This window comes from Danaus plexippus, assembly GCF_018135715.1.
Source record: "Danaus plexippus chromosome 22 unlocalized genomic scaffold, MEX_DaPlex mxdp_27, whole genome shotgun sequence".
NCBI lineage: Eukaryota > Metazoa > Arthropoda > Insecta > Lepidoptera > Nymphalidae > Danaus > Danaus plexippus.
The window spans coordinates 132,005-149,114 of record NW_026869855.1 but is presented as its reverse complement, the minus strand read 5'-3'; the positions used below and the strand labels follow the sequence as shown (position 1 = coordinate 149,114).

General features: G+C 35.3%; 2 protein-coding genes across 7 annotated transcripts; both read left to right on the top strand.

Annotated features, from left to right (window-relative positions):
• Positions 1-3,833: 3,833 nt before the first annotated feature.
• Positions 3,834-9,900, top strand: LOC116773497 (carboxylic ester hydrolase-like). The gene is made up of 11 exons (XM_032665957.2): positions 3,834-3,997; positions 4,693-4,829; positions 5,222-5,364; positions 5,893-6,035; positions 6,399-6,584; positions 6,759-6,949; positions 7,272-7,440; positions 8,066-8,291; positions 8,669-8,778; positions 9,353-9,482; positions 9,560-9,900. Exons 1-11 carry the CDS (start codon positions 3,886-3,888, stop codon positions 9,726-9,728), a joined length of 1,716 nt encoding a protein of 571 aa, XP_032521848.2. The 5' UTR covers positions 3,834-3,885; the 3' UTR covers positions 9,729-9,900.
• A 758-nt stretch (positions 9,901-10,658) lies between these two features.
• Positions 10,659-16,708, top strand: LOC116773456 (uncharacterized). Of its 6 annotated transcripts, none has more exons than XM_032665891.2 (7): positions 10,659-10,790; positions 10,964-11,014; positions 11,717-11,874; positions 14,087-14,233; positions 14,674-14,758; positions 14,893-15,056; positions 15,206-16,708. In XM_032665891.2, coding segments are annotated over exons 2-7 (693 nt in total). In that variant the 5' UTR covers positions 10,659-10,790; positions 10,964-11,013; the 3' UTR covers positions 15,344-16,708. The 6 variants fall into 6 exon arrangements, with proteins under 6 accessions (XP_032521782.1, XP_032521781.1, XP_032521780.1 ...); XM_032665890.2 differs by having other exon boundaries at positions 10,964-11,023; positions 11,723-11,874; XM_032665889.2 differs by having other exon boundaries at positions 10,964-11,023.
• The last annotated feature ends 402 nt before the right edge of the window (positions 16,709-17,110 follow it).

Sequence of the window (17,110 nt, the reverse complement as noted above, 5' to 3'; positions counted from 1 at the left end):
GAATATGCTTTTTTGATTAAAATATTTGCTAAGTTTATTTTTTGAATATTATTTATACATTTTAATTGTTTCATCTGTGCAAAAAACATGATCATTTATTTATTATGACAGTGACATAACAATTGTAACGTTTTGTATATACCTAAATTATATTGATATATTAATTCAAAATGTTATAGCAAATACGCGATTTCGTTGCATAGCTTTCAACCACTACTTTCCTACAGGAGAGCGTTGATTTTGGACTATAGGCGTCCTGTACTAAAGCCCTTAAAGTATGAAATAAAAAACAAGTTAAATTATTTTATTTTCGTTTCCGTTTTCGAATGTTTCGAATTTCGAATTAATCAGTTATAGTGATAGTATTTAAAAATAGTTCGTGTTTTGACTTTATAGGGTCGCCATTTTTAATTGATAATTGCCAACATTGTTATATATAATACTTTGTAAAATTTTATATATTCTCACCCTGAAGCCCCTTTTTACTCACCAACCGTGAGTAAAAAGGATCTTTAGGACATTGATTGATATGAATCGATTCACATCTCGCCTGCCCGTGACCACGGTTGCTAAAATGTAACCGAAACGTCGGGAGTATGTAGTTTTTTTTTTTTTGAAAATAATTAAATACGCGTAGTTATCCGGAAAATATTAGTTTCATCTGATGGTGGTAGTTACCATCGCCCATGGACAACTGCAATATAGCCTTGCGGGGGCGTAGTCTGCCTTGATTGGGGAAGAGGAAAAGGAAAGGGTAGGAACAGTGATATAGGGCATACCGGCTCTCTCAATCATCGGACGAAACGTAGTCATTAAAGACTACTTCACGGCCATCTTCTGTGAGAGGTTGGTACTTCCCCGGTCGAACCAGCTCATGTTAGAGCTATAGTGACTGACCACAGCTAGGTTCTACCACCTTGAAAATATTTATTTTCGTCCTTGACATTTATAAAAAAATAAAAAAAAGATAAACATTACAGAAAAATCTGGTCATCAGGAAGCCGTTTTCCTGGATTACCTTCCCACATCTACACTTTCCTAACAGGGCGAATCGAAAAAGGTTCTGTAAAGTATAGAACTTTTGATTTGATAAGAGTTTCAACTTAAAGGGAAACAGCTCCGACACTTCAAGGCCGATAGTTTACTCGTTATTTTACTCCCACAATCTTAAATCGAAGGATGAACAGCTGTTTTTCATAAAATCTGATCCAAATTGAAGCTACTCTAAGATCCGGAATTAGTATTTTAGTATTTATCACCTCGATGACCGCTGTATCATATCGACTTTTCAATTGTTCATATTCCTCCTGTTTAATGCGCTATCTATATGACTGTCACTTTAAAAATATGTGTTGTATAATTTAGACTATCCCCTATAAATTATTGCAATATTTGAAGTTTTTGATTTAGTTCCAAACGTTTAAGCAGAGAGTAATGTGCAAACTAATGAACGGTAGGTATAACAGAAGAGCTGAATTGAATTGATAATTCACCTTCTATGACTATAGCGAGTGACTTGTTTTGAAATAGTGATGTCCCTCACCTTACGTACATTTATAGATAATATTATCAAAGGGAAATTAAATTGGAAAAATGATGATCGACTTACTTATATGTCTATCACAAACTTAATAGCTTGTTTGTATTTATATATCAGAATGTATGATTGGTGTTTTTTTTTTTTATAAATATATATATTAGAATTTAGAGATTAGAAAATTATTCTTTGGAGCAATATTCCACGTCAAGAATTACATCGTAAATGACAGTTACAGCTAACTATAAGTAAATATAATGTTTTTATATTCATGTATGGTAACAAAAATTTTATAAAATCTCTAAATCAATCCAAACATTGCAAAATAATTTAATATCATTACCAAAAATCTATGCTTTAAGTCTCTTACAATAGCTCTGTCACATTTTCTTACAATACAATCTTATCTTTTCGTTCCTAATAATTTGACCTTCAAGCACCTAACACAACACTTATATTTCATTAATGTCTCAATCAATAACAACAAACAGGTAACAGGTCACCAACTGTCACCGGTAAAACCATTTTCTATGCCTCACTTATATACGTAACTTCATATTCAAGTACCTAAATATTGAGTCGGTGGAGGAAAATAACACAATGTAACTCCCTTATAAGAACATCGGTAATCCCACGTAGTGCTACTCATATAGTGAGTTTTTATAGGCTTCCTAGTTGTAAAATTTAAACCCGTATCATCCCTAATTAAAATCATTATTTCATATTAAGCAACCCTCAAATCCAACGTCCGTATCCACTAAAAACTATGAATTACATCATAATTAAAATATCTTATCCTTACAACCTGTACCTAAAAGCAATCTATTCCACAGACTGTGTTATCAGGGATCTCCTGCTGCTCACATCCATGTGTTATTTTATGTAAAGCGTCATAACCCACTGTATGATATTTCACCCATACAACGGTGCGCCCCGGCGATGCTCGTCAATTTTCAATAAGTAACTTTCCTACAAACATACGCTTAAAAACAAAACACTTATAATTGGATTCACCGCAATCGAGTAAAATGATCTATAAAATTCAAAAAGAAATGTATGATAAGGAAAACATGAGATAACGAGGCGGCTTATAATGTTGCGTACCGTCTTAAATAAGTCGAGTGACACGACTCGCAGGGATTTTCCAGCGAGCAATATTTCTATTTAAAGATAATTAACATATCAGTCGATAGGAGAGCCATTAAAATATGTTTACACATACCAAAAGGTGAATAATAATTATCAAAACATTTTCTTTATCAATTGTTAGTATTGCGTTTCCGAAATCAAGCGGACGAAATGGTTTTGTAGAACAAAGAACTACCAAAAATATTGGAACAACAGAATATTGACGGCGATTACGTGCTAGGTCCGACATTAAAGAAAACAACTATTGAGTATTAACAAATACTATAAACATTGCTTCAAAAATCTAACTACGAGAATATTTTATTTGTTTATTTTTACTTCAATTTAAGTTGTAAGTATTCCCTGGAGCCATGTTCCAAGTTATCCACTAAAGACTCCTCCTATTATGTAGCAATAGCTAATTTCTGCTACATCTACTTCTATGCTATAATACAACAGATTTACAAGCTAAAACTGGAAACGTCCAGCATTAACTTTGATGATTCAAACTTGGTGTAGGCCGACAAATCTAACTATTGTGCTAAATGAAGACAACTTAGAGTCCTTTATATTAAATCTAATTCAAGATTTCCCTATAATACACCATTATTTATTTATGATTTCAATTACTGATACAAGTCTGTGTCTGTGGCAAGAATATGTAATGTCTTTGTGTTGTCTGAAGATGTTTTTCACGTTGTAGCAGCATTTCAAAGGTAAATGTGTGTTAAAAACAAATTGATATATTTCAGCTCCATACAACCATAGCCTGGATACCGACAATACAAAGACAAAGAGATAAAGAAAAGTTGACCTACAAATATTGACTCCCAGACCTCAGTCAAGGTCTCGCATCTTCTTGAATATTCACAAACATTTTGCTGTCTGACAAAAGCGTTAAGTGTAACGAATTTAAAGCACATTTCTCAGTAATGCAGCGAGTTTTCTTTGTTTGTCAAGATAACTAATGTGGAAAACTATAAAGCATTGGCATTATACAAGGTGTAGTTATTGGATCATATCTTTCACAATCATTTCTATAAACTTAAATTACAATAAACAAAATATATTAAACACTGATACTTAAAACAACAAATGGAAACAATAACGTCTTCAAGATATATTTAAATTTTTCCTCGTTTAAAATTCCCGTTTGTATATAAGTGTTGTTATTTTCCTGTCCGGCCAGTGTGTTCACCGCGGTCTCTTAACTGACAAGTATGCACTATTTAATATGTTTGTTGTTTCTGGTGACATCATGGGCCGCTTGTATGAAGTGCCATCATCATCATCATCATCATCATTCTCCCCATGATCATCATGAGGACTCAGGTTAGTATGGATTCATGAATGGCAGATCATATCACACATTAACAAAAAAACTTGGTCTTCAGTTTTAGTTTGTGTGCCATCGAATTTAGAATTTTTTATAGGTTTTGATTATTGTACTATTACTGTCTATTTACTAACAAATTTACCCAAACATATAGTTACATAATTATAAAAAATATTTTAATTGTAAATTTACATTTTGTGACTTTATTATACAAATTTCTTTGAGATAATTTATGACATCACTAGTGTTAGTAAACAAATAGCTATACGCTACAAACGGAAAGGTATTAAAATGGGCGCGCTATAACTGAACCTGCTTTAAATTATTTATATAAATGTTTTTTTTTAAAGCTATTGTATTTTTTAATTTCAATAGGCTTTAAAAAAAGCGGTTTCTTAATTCACGTATGTGCAATATTATATATTTGTTCCATTTAGATTTTGGTCATTTTTTTTCAGACAACTATATGTATGACAAGAATGATTATTTTTCAAATTATAATTGTAATGAACCGACAGACAATTGAAATGCATTTTACACTGCTCATACTATTCTAACCTCTGACAAAACTTCTAACAGAGAAGATACGTCTAAAGACAAATGTTTATCAATAAAGTGCATCACTAAACACCTTTACATATCCTTCTGAACCTCTTTATGGAACATACCTTGCACACTGTTCTGGTTGTAGACACTAAGCCTCCTGTGGCTGTGTCGGAGTCGGGAGAGTTCCGCGGTGGTTATAATGTGACGAGACATGGACGTCGCTTCGAGACCTATCGCGGTATCAGATACGCCGAGCCACCTGTTGGGGAACTGCGGTTTCAGGTGACTATAAAGCCGACAAATGTTACTACTGTTATGAACTCTAAACTGCCAATTCCTGGTCAGCATCGAACCTCTTCGGTTCACACTTTAAACTATACTTTAGACTTAATGGACTCAGTTCTGCGTCTACATTATCTTACAAGTCAATTTAACTCAATTTCACTTCAATTTTCTCCAAGAGTCGACATTTTTAGATACATGCCTTTCTCTTTTATGTTTGGTGTAAAAAAACTTTTTACTTCAATCGCCTGCGGAATTGTAACAAAATAAATTGATTACTTAATGTAATCAAATGTTACAATTCTAAAACGATATGCCTCACGGAAATTTAATCTTCAAATAATCATTACAAATAAACAAGAGCAATGAATTATTGTTATCGTTACCGACAGCCTCCTGTACTGATCACCAAATACAAGGAACCAGTGGACGCCAGCGAGGACGGACCTGCGTGCCCTCTGCCGGCTTCTCCAGATTACTATGTCGACGAAGACTGCTTAACTATCAATGTGTATACACCGCTTAAGAAAAATAGGTACTTACATCATATACAATTAATGTTATTACCTCACACTAACAACCCTATCGCCGAGTTAGCCTACATTAAAATCTATTGCGTCTTTCATAATAATTTATAATCTGTATATAAAGGGAAAACTGAATTATTGAATGTTCAAAGGGGTCGAAATGTTTATTTTACTCAATGAGCCAGTAGATTTTCGACACTGATAAAATATTTCATAGTTCAGTCAACGGGCTGGCTTTGGGGAGATTTATCAAATATTTTTTTTAAAAAGAAATAATACTGTTTGTGGTTAAAGTCAATTGAAAACGAAATTAAACCAATAGCCATCGATACATAGTTCACAACGAAGACTTATGTAAGTACCAGGAATCGAAGTACGATTATATGTTAGACAGGGGCCCCTTAAACCTACAGCTAGGTCGCAAGCCCCCCGGGCACTGTTGAAGCTCCTGTTGGCCCGGAACCCGCACGGTGAATCCATTCAATGTTAAGAAGTTTCGTCTCCAACCAACTAAGGCGATTTTTAACAACCTTCAGGTCCAAGCCTCTCCCAGTAATCTTCTTCATCCACGCCGGTGGTTTCTACGTGATGACTGGCCGCAGTGACCTCGCGGGACCTCACTACTTGTTAGACAGAGACGTGGTGCTCGTCACTATAAACTATCGACTGGGATCTTTAGGTGAGAAAATACAGCTCTAGAGGTGCTAGATCTCCTGGTCATAGCGGGTTCCTCACAAACATTTTGAAGGAATTAATTTAGATTTTTAACCGCATAAATTCCTATTGACGTTGTACTGATAGGTTTGTGGTGGATATTTCGTGTAGCATTTTATAAAAGTGGTCGAATGTATTAGTGACCATCTTTGTCATTTCTCCATACTCCTAGATAAACTGAGTTATTTTCGTGAATGTACAGAAACATTAGCTGATACTAACAGGCCTTCAGTAGACCTGATGATATTTTGCGTATTCTTGGAATGCAGGCAGTACTCTTTGATCTTTGCACATCCCTTAAATATTCCTAAATTGTTGTTTCTTTCAGGTTTTCTAAGCACGGGTGATGCTTTGGCCCCAGGCAATAACGGACTTAAAGACCAGGTGGCAGCCCTTAAATGGGTACAGAGGAATATCGCGTCTTTCGGTGGTGACCCAGATAACGTCACGATCGCGGGTTGCAGCGCCGGCTCCTTCAGTGTCTTACTCCACATGGTTTCCCCCATGTCTAAGGGTATAGTTCTGTTGATGTTCTCCTATAAATTCATATGAAGAGCTTTAGATCTCCTTGTTATTAATATACTCGTCTGTATAACCCAGACGCTAATATTATTCACATCTTCAGTTATGTTGTTTTCTAGAACCTTTCTAGCAAAGCATTTATAAAGCAATGCATATATTTTGTTAGGTTTATTCCACAAAGGAATATCTATGAGCGGATCTCCTATCGACAAAGCCCCCCTCAAAGAGAACCTGTATGACCTCGCCGTTAAACAAGCACAGCTGCTGAACTGTCCCACTGACAACTCTAAAGTTATCATCGACTGTTTGAAAACCAAGCATTGGAGGGAACTCGGAGACTCCTTGCTTGGATTCTATGTGAGTGAATTCGCTGAGACAAAGTTTATATGTTTATCAATATATATTACAAAATAATAAATCTCATATAGTTACATCATTCTCTTAATAGCATAAAATTGGCATCTTCGTTGTCTCTAAACGACAGCTAGAAACATAGGTGAAATGAGAATATTAAACGGCTCTTTTTGTCCTAACTGACCTAACACTTTTACTACATTATCTATTGACAGCCATTTGTTCTAGATAAATAGTATTCAGCAGTGATTTTAGCAAACATGATAATTTTTTTTGTTATTCTTTTGATTAATTCTATTTAAGCAATACTTCGTTACAAATCTAGGAGTTTGGCTTCGATCCCGTGCTTATCTGGAGCCCAGTGGTGGAGAAAGACTTCGGGCAAGAGAAGTTCCTCCAGGTACAACCAGTGGACGCCGTTCGAGATGGCCACATACAGGCCGTGCCTTACATCGTGAGTCAGACGAAGGACGAGTTCTTCTGGATGGCTTTCAGTGAGTACTTTTCATTTTATTTCTGACAGCATCAACAGAAAGTCTGCCGGATAGTAACAACCTCATAATGATGAGATGGGTCTAGAATTAGAATAAATGGTTGAGAGTTTTAGAGCAGTACCAGCTCAGATGCAATATTTTAAAAAATCTGGTAGATACTTAATGATAGAAGCAAAGAATAAGGTTACAAAAATAATAATAAAAAAAAAAAACATAAAAGTAAGCAACATAAAATTTCATAAAAATTAACAAACAGTACTTCTTATAATTTATAAACTTCTTATATTTATCGTTTGGAAGAAATAATATATTAATTTTTTTTTTTATTTCATATCGTGGCACATTTATCGTATAAATAATATTTTGAAATAAAAACTGATATCGCCCCGTAATGAAAGTAGTTTTATACCCACAGTATTTGGTTACGAGAGCGATTTAAAATGTCGAACGAGTATTTCATTTTAAACGGCGTTCCTGTCACTTCGGCTCGTTTATATTTTAGTTTTAATTAGTTATTTCGTGTGGATATATTTTGAACACATGGATCCTCAACCTGTTGATGTGCAGCGATTGCTTCATATGACCTGATCATGATGATCTTATTCAACGCACCTTTTATCCGCAGACCCCCTCCAAAACGAGACTCTTCGAAACAAAATGAATACAGACTGGGAAAGTGTCGCCCCAATATCCTTCCAGTTACCGAGAGACAATCTGACATATGCTGGATATGCGGCGAGAAGATTGCGAACACAATACCTTCATGATAAACCCTTGGCTAATGATGCAGAGAGCGCTGCTAACTTGGGTTTATTGTACGCAGACGCCATCGAATCCCTCCCAGTGCACAGGTAAGGAAGTCGAGTGTGATAAAGAGAAATAACACCAGCTGTTTAGGACGTCTCCTCTACTCCCTTTTAAAACTTCACGTTTACGTTAAGCATAATGGTAAACTTATATAAAACTAAATACATGAATTGAATGTGTCTTCTTAATGTACAGCTTTACTTTATGTTACTGAGTTTAAATAATGAGTCATTGAAAAACATGAAATGCATTTTTCTGATTGAATATGACTTACTATATAAAGACAATATAAACTTGGCGGACCAGTTGCTTGGACTTGATGTATTCAGTAATATTAACAGTATCTTATGTTAAATACTGTTAAAATTACTGAAGAAATCTAATAACTCACTAATCACTATTTTTTATTCATATAATTCAGGCTGGCCAACCTAATGTGTCGTCATTCACCTCACCCTGTGTGGTACTACGAGTTCACGTACATCGGAGCACACAGCCATTATGAGGACCCAGTTACTAAGAAACCAGTTGGTAAGAAACCAGAGATATTGTTAAGGTGGTAAAGCCTAGCTGTGGTCAGGCACTTCACCTCGAACATGGGCTGGCTCGACTGGGTAAGTACCAGCCTCTCACAGAAGATCGGTGTGAAATATGAGAGAGAGATGAGAGAGAGACGGTTGCCCTTTCCCTATTGCTACCCTTTCCTACTATTTCCTTATTCCCACCCGTCCCTGTTCCTCAACAACCAAGGTTGGCAACGCCTCTGTAACAAGATATGTTGCGGATTTCATGAGCGATGGTGACTACCTTCCATGAAGTAGTCTGTCTGGTCGTTTGCCACCTTTTTTTGAAGTCGGAAGTCTTCTACGACTTCTTCGTTAATAATTACAATTAGCATTCGACATTCGATACAGAAATGAAAGGTTTAAGCCTGCTGCGAGGTGAATTCAATTCTTCAAAGCCATTGTACCATCTGAGCTGGGGTTTTCTTGACAGAATTCAGATGTATAAATTGGTCATTACGTAATTAATTTCTTCAAACGTAATACAACACCTAATAACATAATCCTTAATTGTTCTAAGTCCTTATCACTTTATATTGAAGGTGCCTCTCATCACGACGACCTCATTTATCTCTTTACCCTGAGCTACCGGTTTCCCTCCATCACCGACGGTCCTGACGGAGACGCCGTGGACAGACTGACTGCTATCTGGTACAACTTCGCTAGATACGGGTGATTATTTTGATTAGTCGGTAAATGTTGATATATATTTTTGGCAGGCGTTAGTTTACAAATATATTTTATTTCAGAGACCCAAATCCACGAGACGATACGCCCGAACTCCAAGGTCTCAACTGGCCGGCCATGACCCCACAGAAAAGGACATATTTAGACTTTGGTAAACAGCTCGCTATCAAAGAAAATATGAAAGAAGAACGCATACCTATTTGGGAAGAGTTATATCCCATGCGATACTGAAAAAATATACCTATAAATCATCAGACGAAGTGTGTATGCATAGTCTAGAAATCATATAGTGTATTAATTATATTGAGTATTGACTGTAGACTTGCAGAAAATCTATTTTACCATAACAATTACGCGTTTAAAAATAGACTTTGGTTGAGAATAAATAAAGTATATTTTTTAATGCATCTTTTACTTTGTACCTTCGCGCCTGCGTCAGAGATTCCACCCTTAATTTAAGTGATTGACAACATACAGATTGTCGATGAAATTGTATAAATAAAATAACATGTACGAGTATAAAGCAAATTCTAGTTATTTCAAATAAACTTCATTACCCTTACGACAAGTCCTATTAAATTCTATTTATGAGACAGTATAACAACTGTTTCAATCTCTCAATTTTAATAAGTTATTTATTATACTCATTAATTAGAAATCAGTTAAATCAATTTTAAATTAAGCTTTGATAAAGATGTGAGCATACAAAATTACTATAGTTTGCAGTAATGACTTTTAAGAAGGTCATTGGAACCATATGAGGATGAGAAGTAAATTGATTATAATTTCGTGTCTTTTCTATAAACAATCAAATATTAATAGTAATTAATTAAGGTAGGAAAAATGAAACTGCACTTATTTTTAGACACATTAAAAAAAACTGAAAATCATCATTATGCAACATGAGGAGGCAATATTAACTTATAATTTGTTACATTAATTATCTAACAAACTTTCATTATTGCAAATTTTTTAAAAGTGGAAAATATATTATACTTGTTTAACTTTATCATATTTTTTATTACGGAATATTTTTAAACGTATTGATATATTTTTATTCTGATCGAATACAGTTGTTTTGTGTCTACTGTACAAATATCACATTAAAATTGTATGAAGGTTATATAGTTTTTTATCGACATGCATTATCACATCCCTAAGACCCAAGCGGGCGCCGGCCGCCGCCATTACTGTCTAGTTTCGCGTTCGACGCTATTACGGGAGTGTTAGTCTGATTATAAATCATCAGTGTTCGTATTTACTCGTTTTATCTCTCACGTATCATCAGTAGAGGTGAGTTAATAATTAAATCATTGATAACTTCATTAAATATCTTAATTAAGTTGTTTCGTGCCGTGATTCTGATTATAATATCTCATCCACCTGCCATGTTATTGATCTGTCTGCCTCGTCTGTTGTTAACGGCTGCGCGACCCACGGTCATTGATTTTCTATTTGTTTCGAAGGTGTTCCAGTGAAGAGTTCTCTTCATTAGATAAATTGCTGGCGACCAACAAGTATGGGAGGTGATTCACGATTTGTATGTTGCTGAAGCATTGATGCTTACATTTTTATTTGCTTCTATTTATTGAAAGATTTTAATTGTTTTTTATAAAATTTTTTGAATTTAATTTGAATTATCGATATAATTTGCTGCGAATGTAACAATTTTATAAATAATATTTGTCAATTATGCATGAATAATAAATTACAAAATATAGTGCTTCGAGGCCTGCTTATTGTGAAAAAAAAATGTTGCTGATAATGAAATATCTTCATATTTGTCGTTTTAGCATCAACATAATATAATTGATACGTTTAAAAAGATATATAAAAATATAATAAAGGAATTCTGTCCCCGCATCGGCGGTTCCAAATACACAAAATACATATTCATGACCTTTGACATTCGATGAGACTAAAGCTAAATACCAATATTAAATATAGCTATCTCAAGATAAATAATAAATTAATATATACTAGTTTTTGCGGCGGTTCTGTTTGCTACTTTGATGTTATTTGCGATTAAAATTTTTTAAGTATGCAAAATTTACAATAGAAAGGCAAGAAGTTAATATAAACTGAACATGTAACCATGTAATTTGGAATCTTTGGATGTGTTCCATCTCCCTGTATCTCGTCACATCTCTGGTTAATCTCATCTCAATCGCACCTCGTCGCGTTATGTGAGCATGTCTCCCTGTATGTGCCCGTCCTAGTGTCAGGTGAGCGCGAGGGCTGTGCGGCTTCTCGTATGTGGCGCTCGGCCTGCGGAGCCTTAGCGGCGCCCGCAGCCGAGGAGGCCTGGCAGCGGCTGGTGGACGCTTCGCCCTCGGACGCCGTATGGCACTCGCTGAGGAACTGCGTCGCTTATCAGGTAATATAACGACATAATGACAGAATATTACATATAGAGCCACTGAATAAAAGCTTATTAGGGAACTTTCTAGAATCTGTATGTTATAATCTAGATGAGAGGATGATGTGATCTTACAAAATGATGAAATGTTTATTGTGACTGAATAAGTCGCGACTTAAAGAAGATATTAAACTTTTAATTTCAATATTTTAAGAATTACAATGAGAAATTATGAACAAAAGTGGACAAGATATACAGATATGAATTTCATTTGTCATCTGAGTCTTACGACGTGGAATTCTTTACAAATACAAAAATTTAGATAACAAACATATAAGACACATCACCTAATACAATATTTATTTAAATCACTCATTTCAACAAACATATGCTGTGGAGCTCTTACATGATCACCCAACATCAACTGAGCTGAGATCTACCAAGCACTTATCACTTTACCCCCACTACTAACAGACTGTAATACGACATGCGATAGACAGACGAAAAAAATATAACAAACCAGATGAAGATTCAAATGTAATACTGATAGTTTAAATTATTAACTTCTGTCAACTATGGCTTATTTTTTATAAAAAAGAAAACCAGAATACCCTCTTAAAAGAAATTTAGTTCTGTTTAGTTATGAAAATTATAATCAATACAGAACAAAAATGATGGAAGTGAGTTGTTATTGGGAACAGCAGAGAACCTACATGTGACAAACTTGGATCATCAGAAAGCAACTTCTCATCACCGAAGTGTGATGCAGCTCGTCCTTCCTCAAAAAATTTCTCCTTAACAATATTTTTATAGTAAAAACACATCAATTGTTCAGCTATCCGACGTAACCAGACCAATCAATGAACATATGATAACTCATCTTTTTAATCTCTTTGTATTAGAGACTTGAAAAAGGGAGAATATTTGTAAATTGTGTGGTAGACTTATCAGGGGCTGTTATATCTACAATTAGGTGACTTATAAATCCTCAGTTTTTAAATTCTAATAATATTTTGAATAGTATTTCGAGTATTCTAATATTTTCTGGGGACAACATCAAGGACATTGGTCATCTGCCAATCAGATCCCTGGTGTTCATTACAAAATGGAGTATAGTATATTTACCACAAGTGTACATCATTAAACTATTTACATGGAGTTCTCAGTTTGACATTCATAACATCCCACATGATAGTATTGACACGGGTTCATGAAGGAAAAGCTGGCAATCCACCTATATCAGACTCGCAATGAATATGATGGTAAGGATCTAGATATATAATGCCGACCAGATGGAGCTTAGCTTGCCACGTACAGGACATCTCTCTAAGTGATGATAACAGAATGAGCTCTCAGTGAAATACATTGTTGAATGAGATACGAAATATTTCAGAATCGTTAGATATTTAAATCTCACTGCCTTGTTTGTGTTTATTTTAAATAAGGTTTTTTTGTATTTTATTTTGTTTATAAGTTAAGCTCTGCGACAACAGATTATAATTTAATTATGTACTCTGTTACTGCTCTGTAACATTTGTTTTAATTATTTACAATGTCCTTTTATTGTAGTGTAGAGAGACAAGACGAGCCTTCATATCATTAGTTGCCAAAGTCATATGTTTTATTATATAAGTAATGTTATTGTGTACTTTAGGTAGTGATAATAAATATTTAGTTCATTTTTGTGTGAAAACATACTTTAAAGAGGTTTTATTATATGAAAAACATACTCATATTAAATTAAATCAAAACTTTTTACAATGAAGTAAAGATACATTCGCATATACGCTATCTAGTGAGCTTGTGCACAACTACTATTGGTAATATTCAAGTCGTAATCACTCAATACCACTTGCAGATAAAACAGATGTATTCACTTTAATACTTGAAGTGGTTCAATAGGGAAGGTATTATATATTCTTAGAAACAAAATCGATTTTTACAAAATAATATTAGATATATTTCACTGTTAATCTATTGAATTTACACAAAACTAGAAACGAGTTTAAATAAATAATTTTCAACTATCTCGACTTAAACATATCGTGAGATGAATACTGAATGTAACACAAACGACAGATTTAAACACTCCGGAAAACGATCGGTGAATCTATCACACCGACGCGCGCTACGAACGAAAAGGATCCTGATCTCTTGTGACAGCTGTTTATATGTCGTTCATCCTCTCGTACTCTGTTATATCCGTACAATATTATACTTCGGCTACCAGGCGGGCGTGTGGCAGAACCTCCTCGCCAAGGGCACCATAGACGTGCAATACCCCGCAGCCTTCAAGCTGGCTGTGGTGTTGAGACACACCCCCGCCGAGCTCACGGCGCGTCTCCTCGCGGACCTCTTACAGCTACACCCGCAGTCTGTGAGTCATTAAAACTAACGTAAACACGGACAGTTTGGAGTCCTGTATTCAATATTCATGTCTCCTGTATAGTGTCACCCGAGAAGATTTATTTTTATTTACTTGTAATTTTTGACATCTGTAACTTAATCAGTGTTGCCAATTTATATGGAACATATTTAAAAGGGTCCGAGTTTGATGTCCAACATGTTAATATATAAGAAATGAATAATAAGTTATAGTGGCCACGAGTTATATAACTTTGGATCATTATATTAATATATTGTTTAGTTTCTTTCGAGATTTTTTTTAAAGAATTAAATAGTCATAACTTATAAGTAATCAATGTTTTAATACACCGTACATTACGTTATAGTATTTGTCGGTGTCGATAACTAAGAAACATGGAGCGGATAATTGTATATTATGAAGTTGTTTGAACATTATTATTAACTCCGCAGCACGATCTGACGTCCTATATACTGGCGTTGTTGACCGACGACGAGGCCTGGTGCGGCAGCTGCGGGTCCTCGGGAAGCCTGCCAGGTGATACATACCAAATCGTATACCTTGTACTATGAAATTTCTGAACTCTTAAAGAACTACAGATAGATGTAATCACTCTCACGAGCTGTAACAACCCAATATGAACGTCGTTCGTGTAATGTCCGTGTGTGTAGAGCCGGTGGGGAGCGGCGCCTCCGTCCGCGACGTCCAGCTCTTCGGGGACTGCGAGCTGGCTGTACTGGCGGCGAGGAGGGAGGAGTACGAGGCTCACGCTAAACTGGTCAGGGCCGAGTACGCCACGCTCACACACAAGAACTACGTGGAGCTCAGGCTTAAGGTGAAAAATGCTTTATCTGATAGAATATAATATTTTGAAAATCTTTTATTAACTTAAATCTCTATATAATCTGGCAACACTGGTTACCTGACGGTGTGAGTCAGCTAGGGTTGCCATTATCATATAATGACAATATATGTTCCACCCAGGTGTTGAACCAGTTGTCACAGATTCCGAAGCTTTATCACACCCCTGAGTTTGAAAATCTGGAGCCGATAGCCAGGGAGAACATAGAGAGGGAAATATCAACACTGAGGGAACATCTGCTGACGGGACAACATGAGTAGTATGGAACAACCAGGAGACAAGACGGAATAGTGTTGTTAATGTATGACCGACGTACTCCATACATAACAGACAGTTTGGGATATTCACATACTGAATCTGACTGATATCACTACACTTCCTGAGACCTTACCGAGTAACATAGTACTGTGAGGAAATAGCATAGACTAGTTGGTCCCGCGGTCAGTTAATACTAACATACTTTAAATGAAAAATGTTATATGTGAAAATTTTATTCAACTGCAACTGTTGAGGAATTATATGATATTGGAACAGAATTTATAAAATACATAACTACGGTTAGTAGAAAAACAATAGGCTAAAAATGTTCAGCTCAGCAATGATCCATATCCCCAAACAAGTCTGAAGCCAGGCCGTCCCTGGCCCGTCGGTTGTATATTGCGACAACGCTAACTCATTATTTTACGTGAACCGCACATTCAGTTTCTATAAAAACAAGCAAAATCATAAGGATCTCTTAGTTTGGTATTTTTTTTGCGACTGTCCTCTAGTATTAAAATGTTTTATATCGTAAATTAAGATCATCACATGTTTGTGTACATCTTTCTGTCGATGGGTTTTTTATATGTTTTACATAACATGCGACAGATGTCGCTGGTCTAGCTTCACGTTGGATGTATCTCATCATATCTCATCGTATCTCATCGTCACCTGTAAATACGCTTCATGAGTATGGACAGCACCTAACTACTACAGTCACGGCGCATTCTAAGTTTTAATCAAATTAGACGGAATGCGGTCGCTCGTCACTTATAAATAACATTACCCACATACCTAACTTAATAATCATGTAACCGTTTTAACTCTTTCCCTTATAACGTGGCGGCATTTACGATGTCCAGTGTAACCTTAGACTTGTACTGTCAGTTTGAAACTGCTTCTCCTCGACATTGTTCACAAACAATACACGAGGAGGAGCAGTTTGGAACTTGTGTCTACTATTAACAATAATGTACTCCTAAAATATTTAAATACTTATAATAAACGTCTTTTAAACCTTTTATACGTTAGGATGTATGTGTAGTTGGAGTTATTGTATAACAATGTACTCGTGTATTGGTGTCTCAAGTAGGAGTTAGTCCTACGGCTTCAATTCATATAGATGTTTTATAATCTAACGACAACCGAGATTGGAGCGGCTTGGAAAGAATTTAGGACGCCGAAGAATTACAGCAGGAATTAGACCGGAAACGAAAAAATGGCGTCTGATGCTGGAAAAATATTACAAGATAGAATGGAAATAAAAACAGTCTCGATTGACATATGTTACTCTTAATGAATGTATTTCAAATAGTTACTATTTGTATTTACTCTGAAGCATAATAAACATTACTGTGGTCTGAAAACGATGTTTCATTTCAATCTTAAAAAGTTAAATAAAAATAATATACGAAAAATAATGCGACTGAGTAATTAATCATTAGCATGTAAAATGAGAATTGACAGGTTCAATACATACGAGGCGACACTCGAGCCTGCGAAATGATACGACATCGCTATTTTTAATCTATAATTGTTTAAAACAATGTTGCCGTTTATTGAATATGTCCATCAAAGCAGAAAACTGCAACGTAAGGTAATGCTAAGATATTAAACGTAATTTTTCATAGTGATGCTTTTATTACATCGCATCAAGTTTTTAGTTTATCATATAAGAGGAGATCTGGCTACGGTTCCTTAGCTCTATACACCGCTGGTCTCGGCTCGGCCTGCATCAACTGATCGTGTAGGATTCATTTATTCTATTG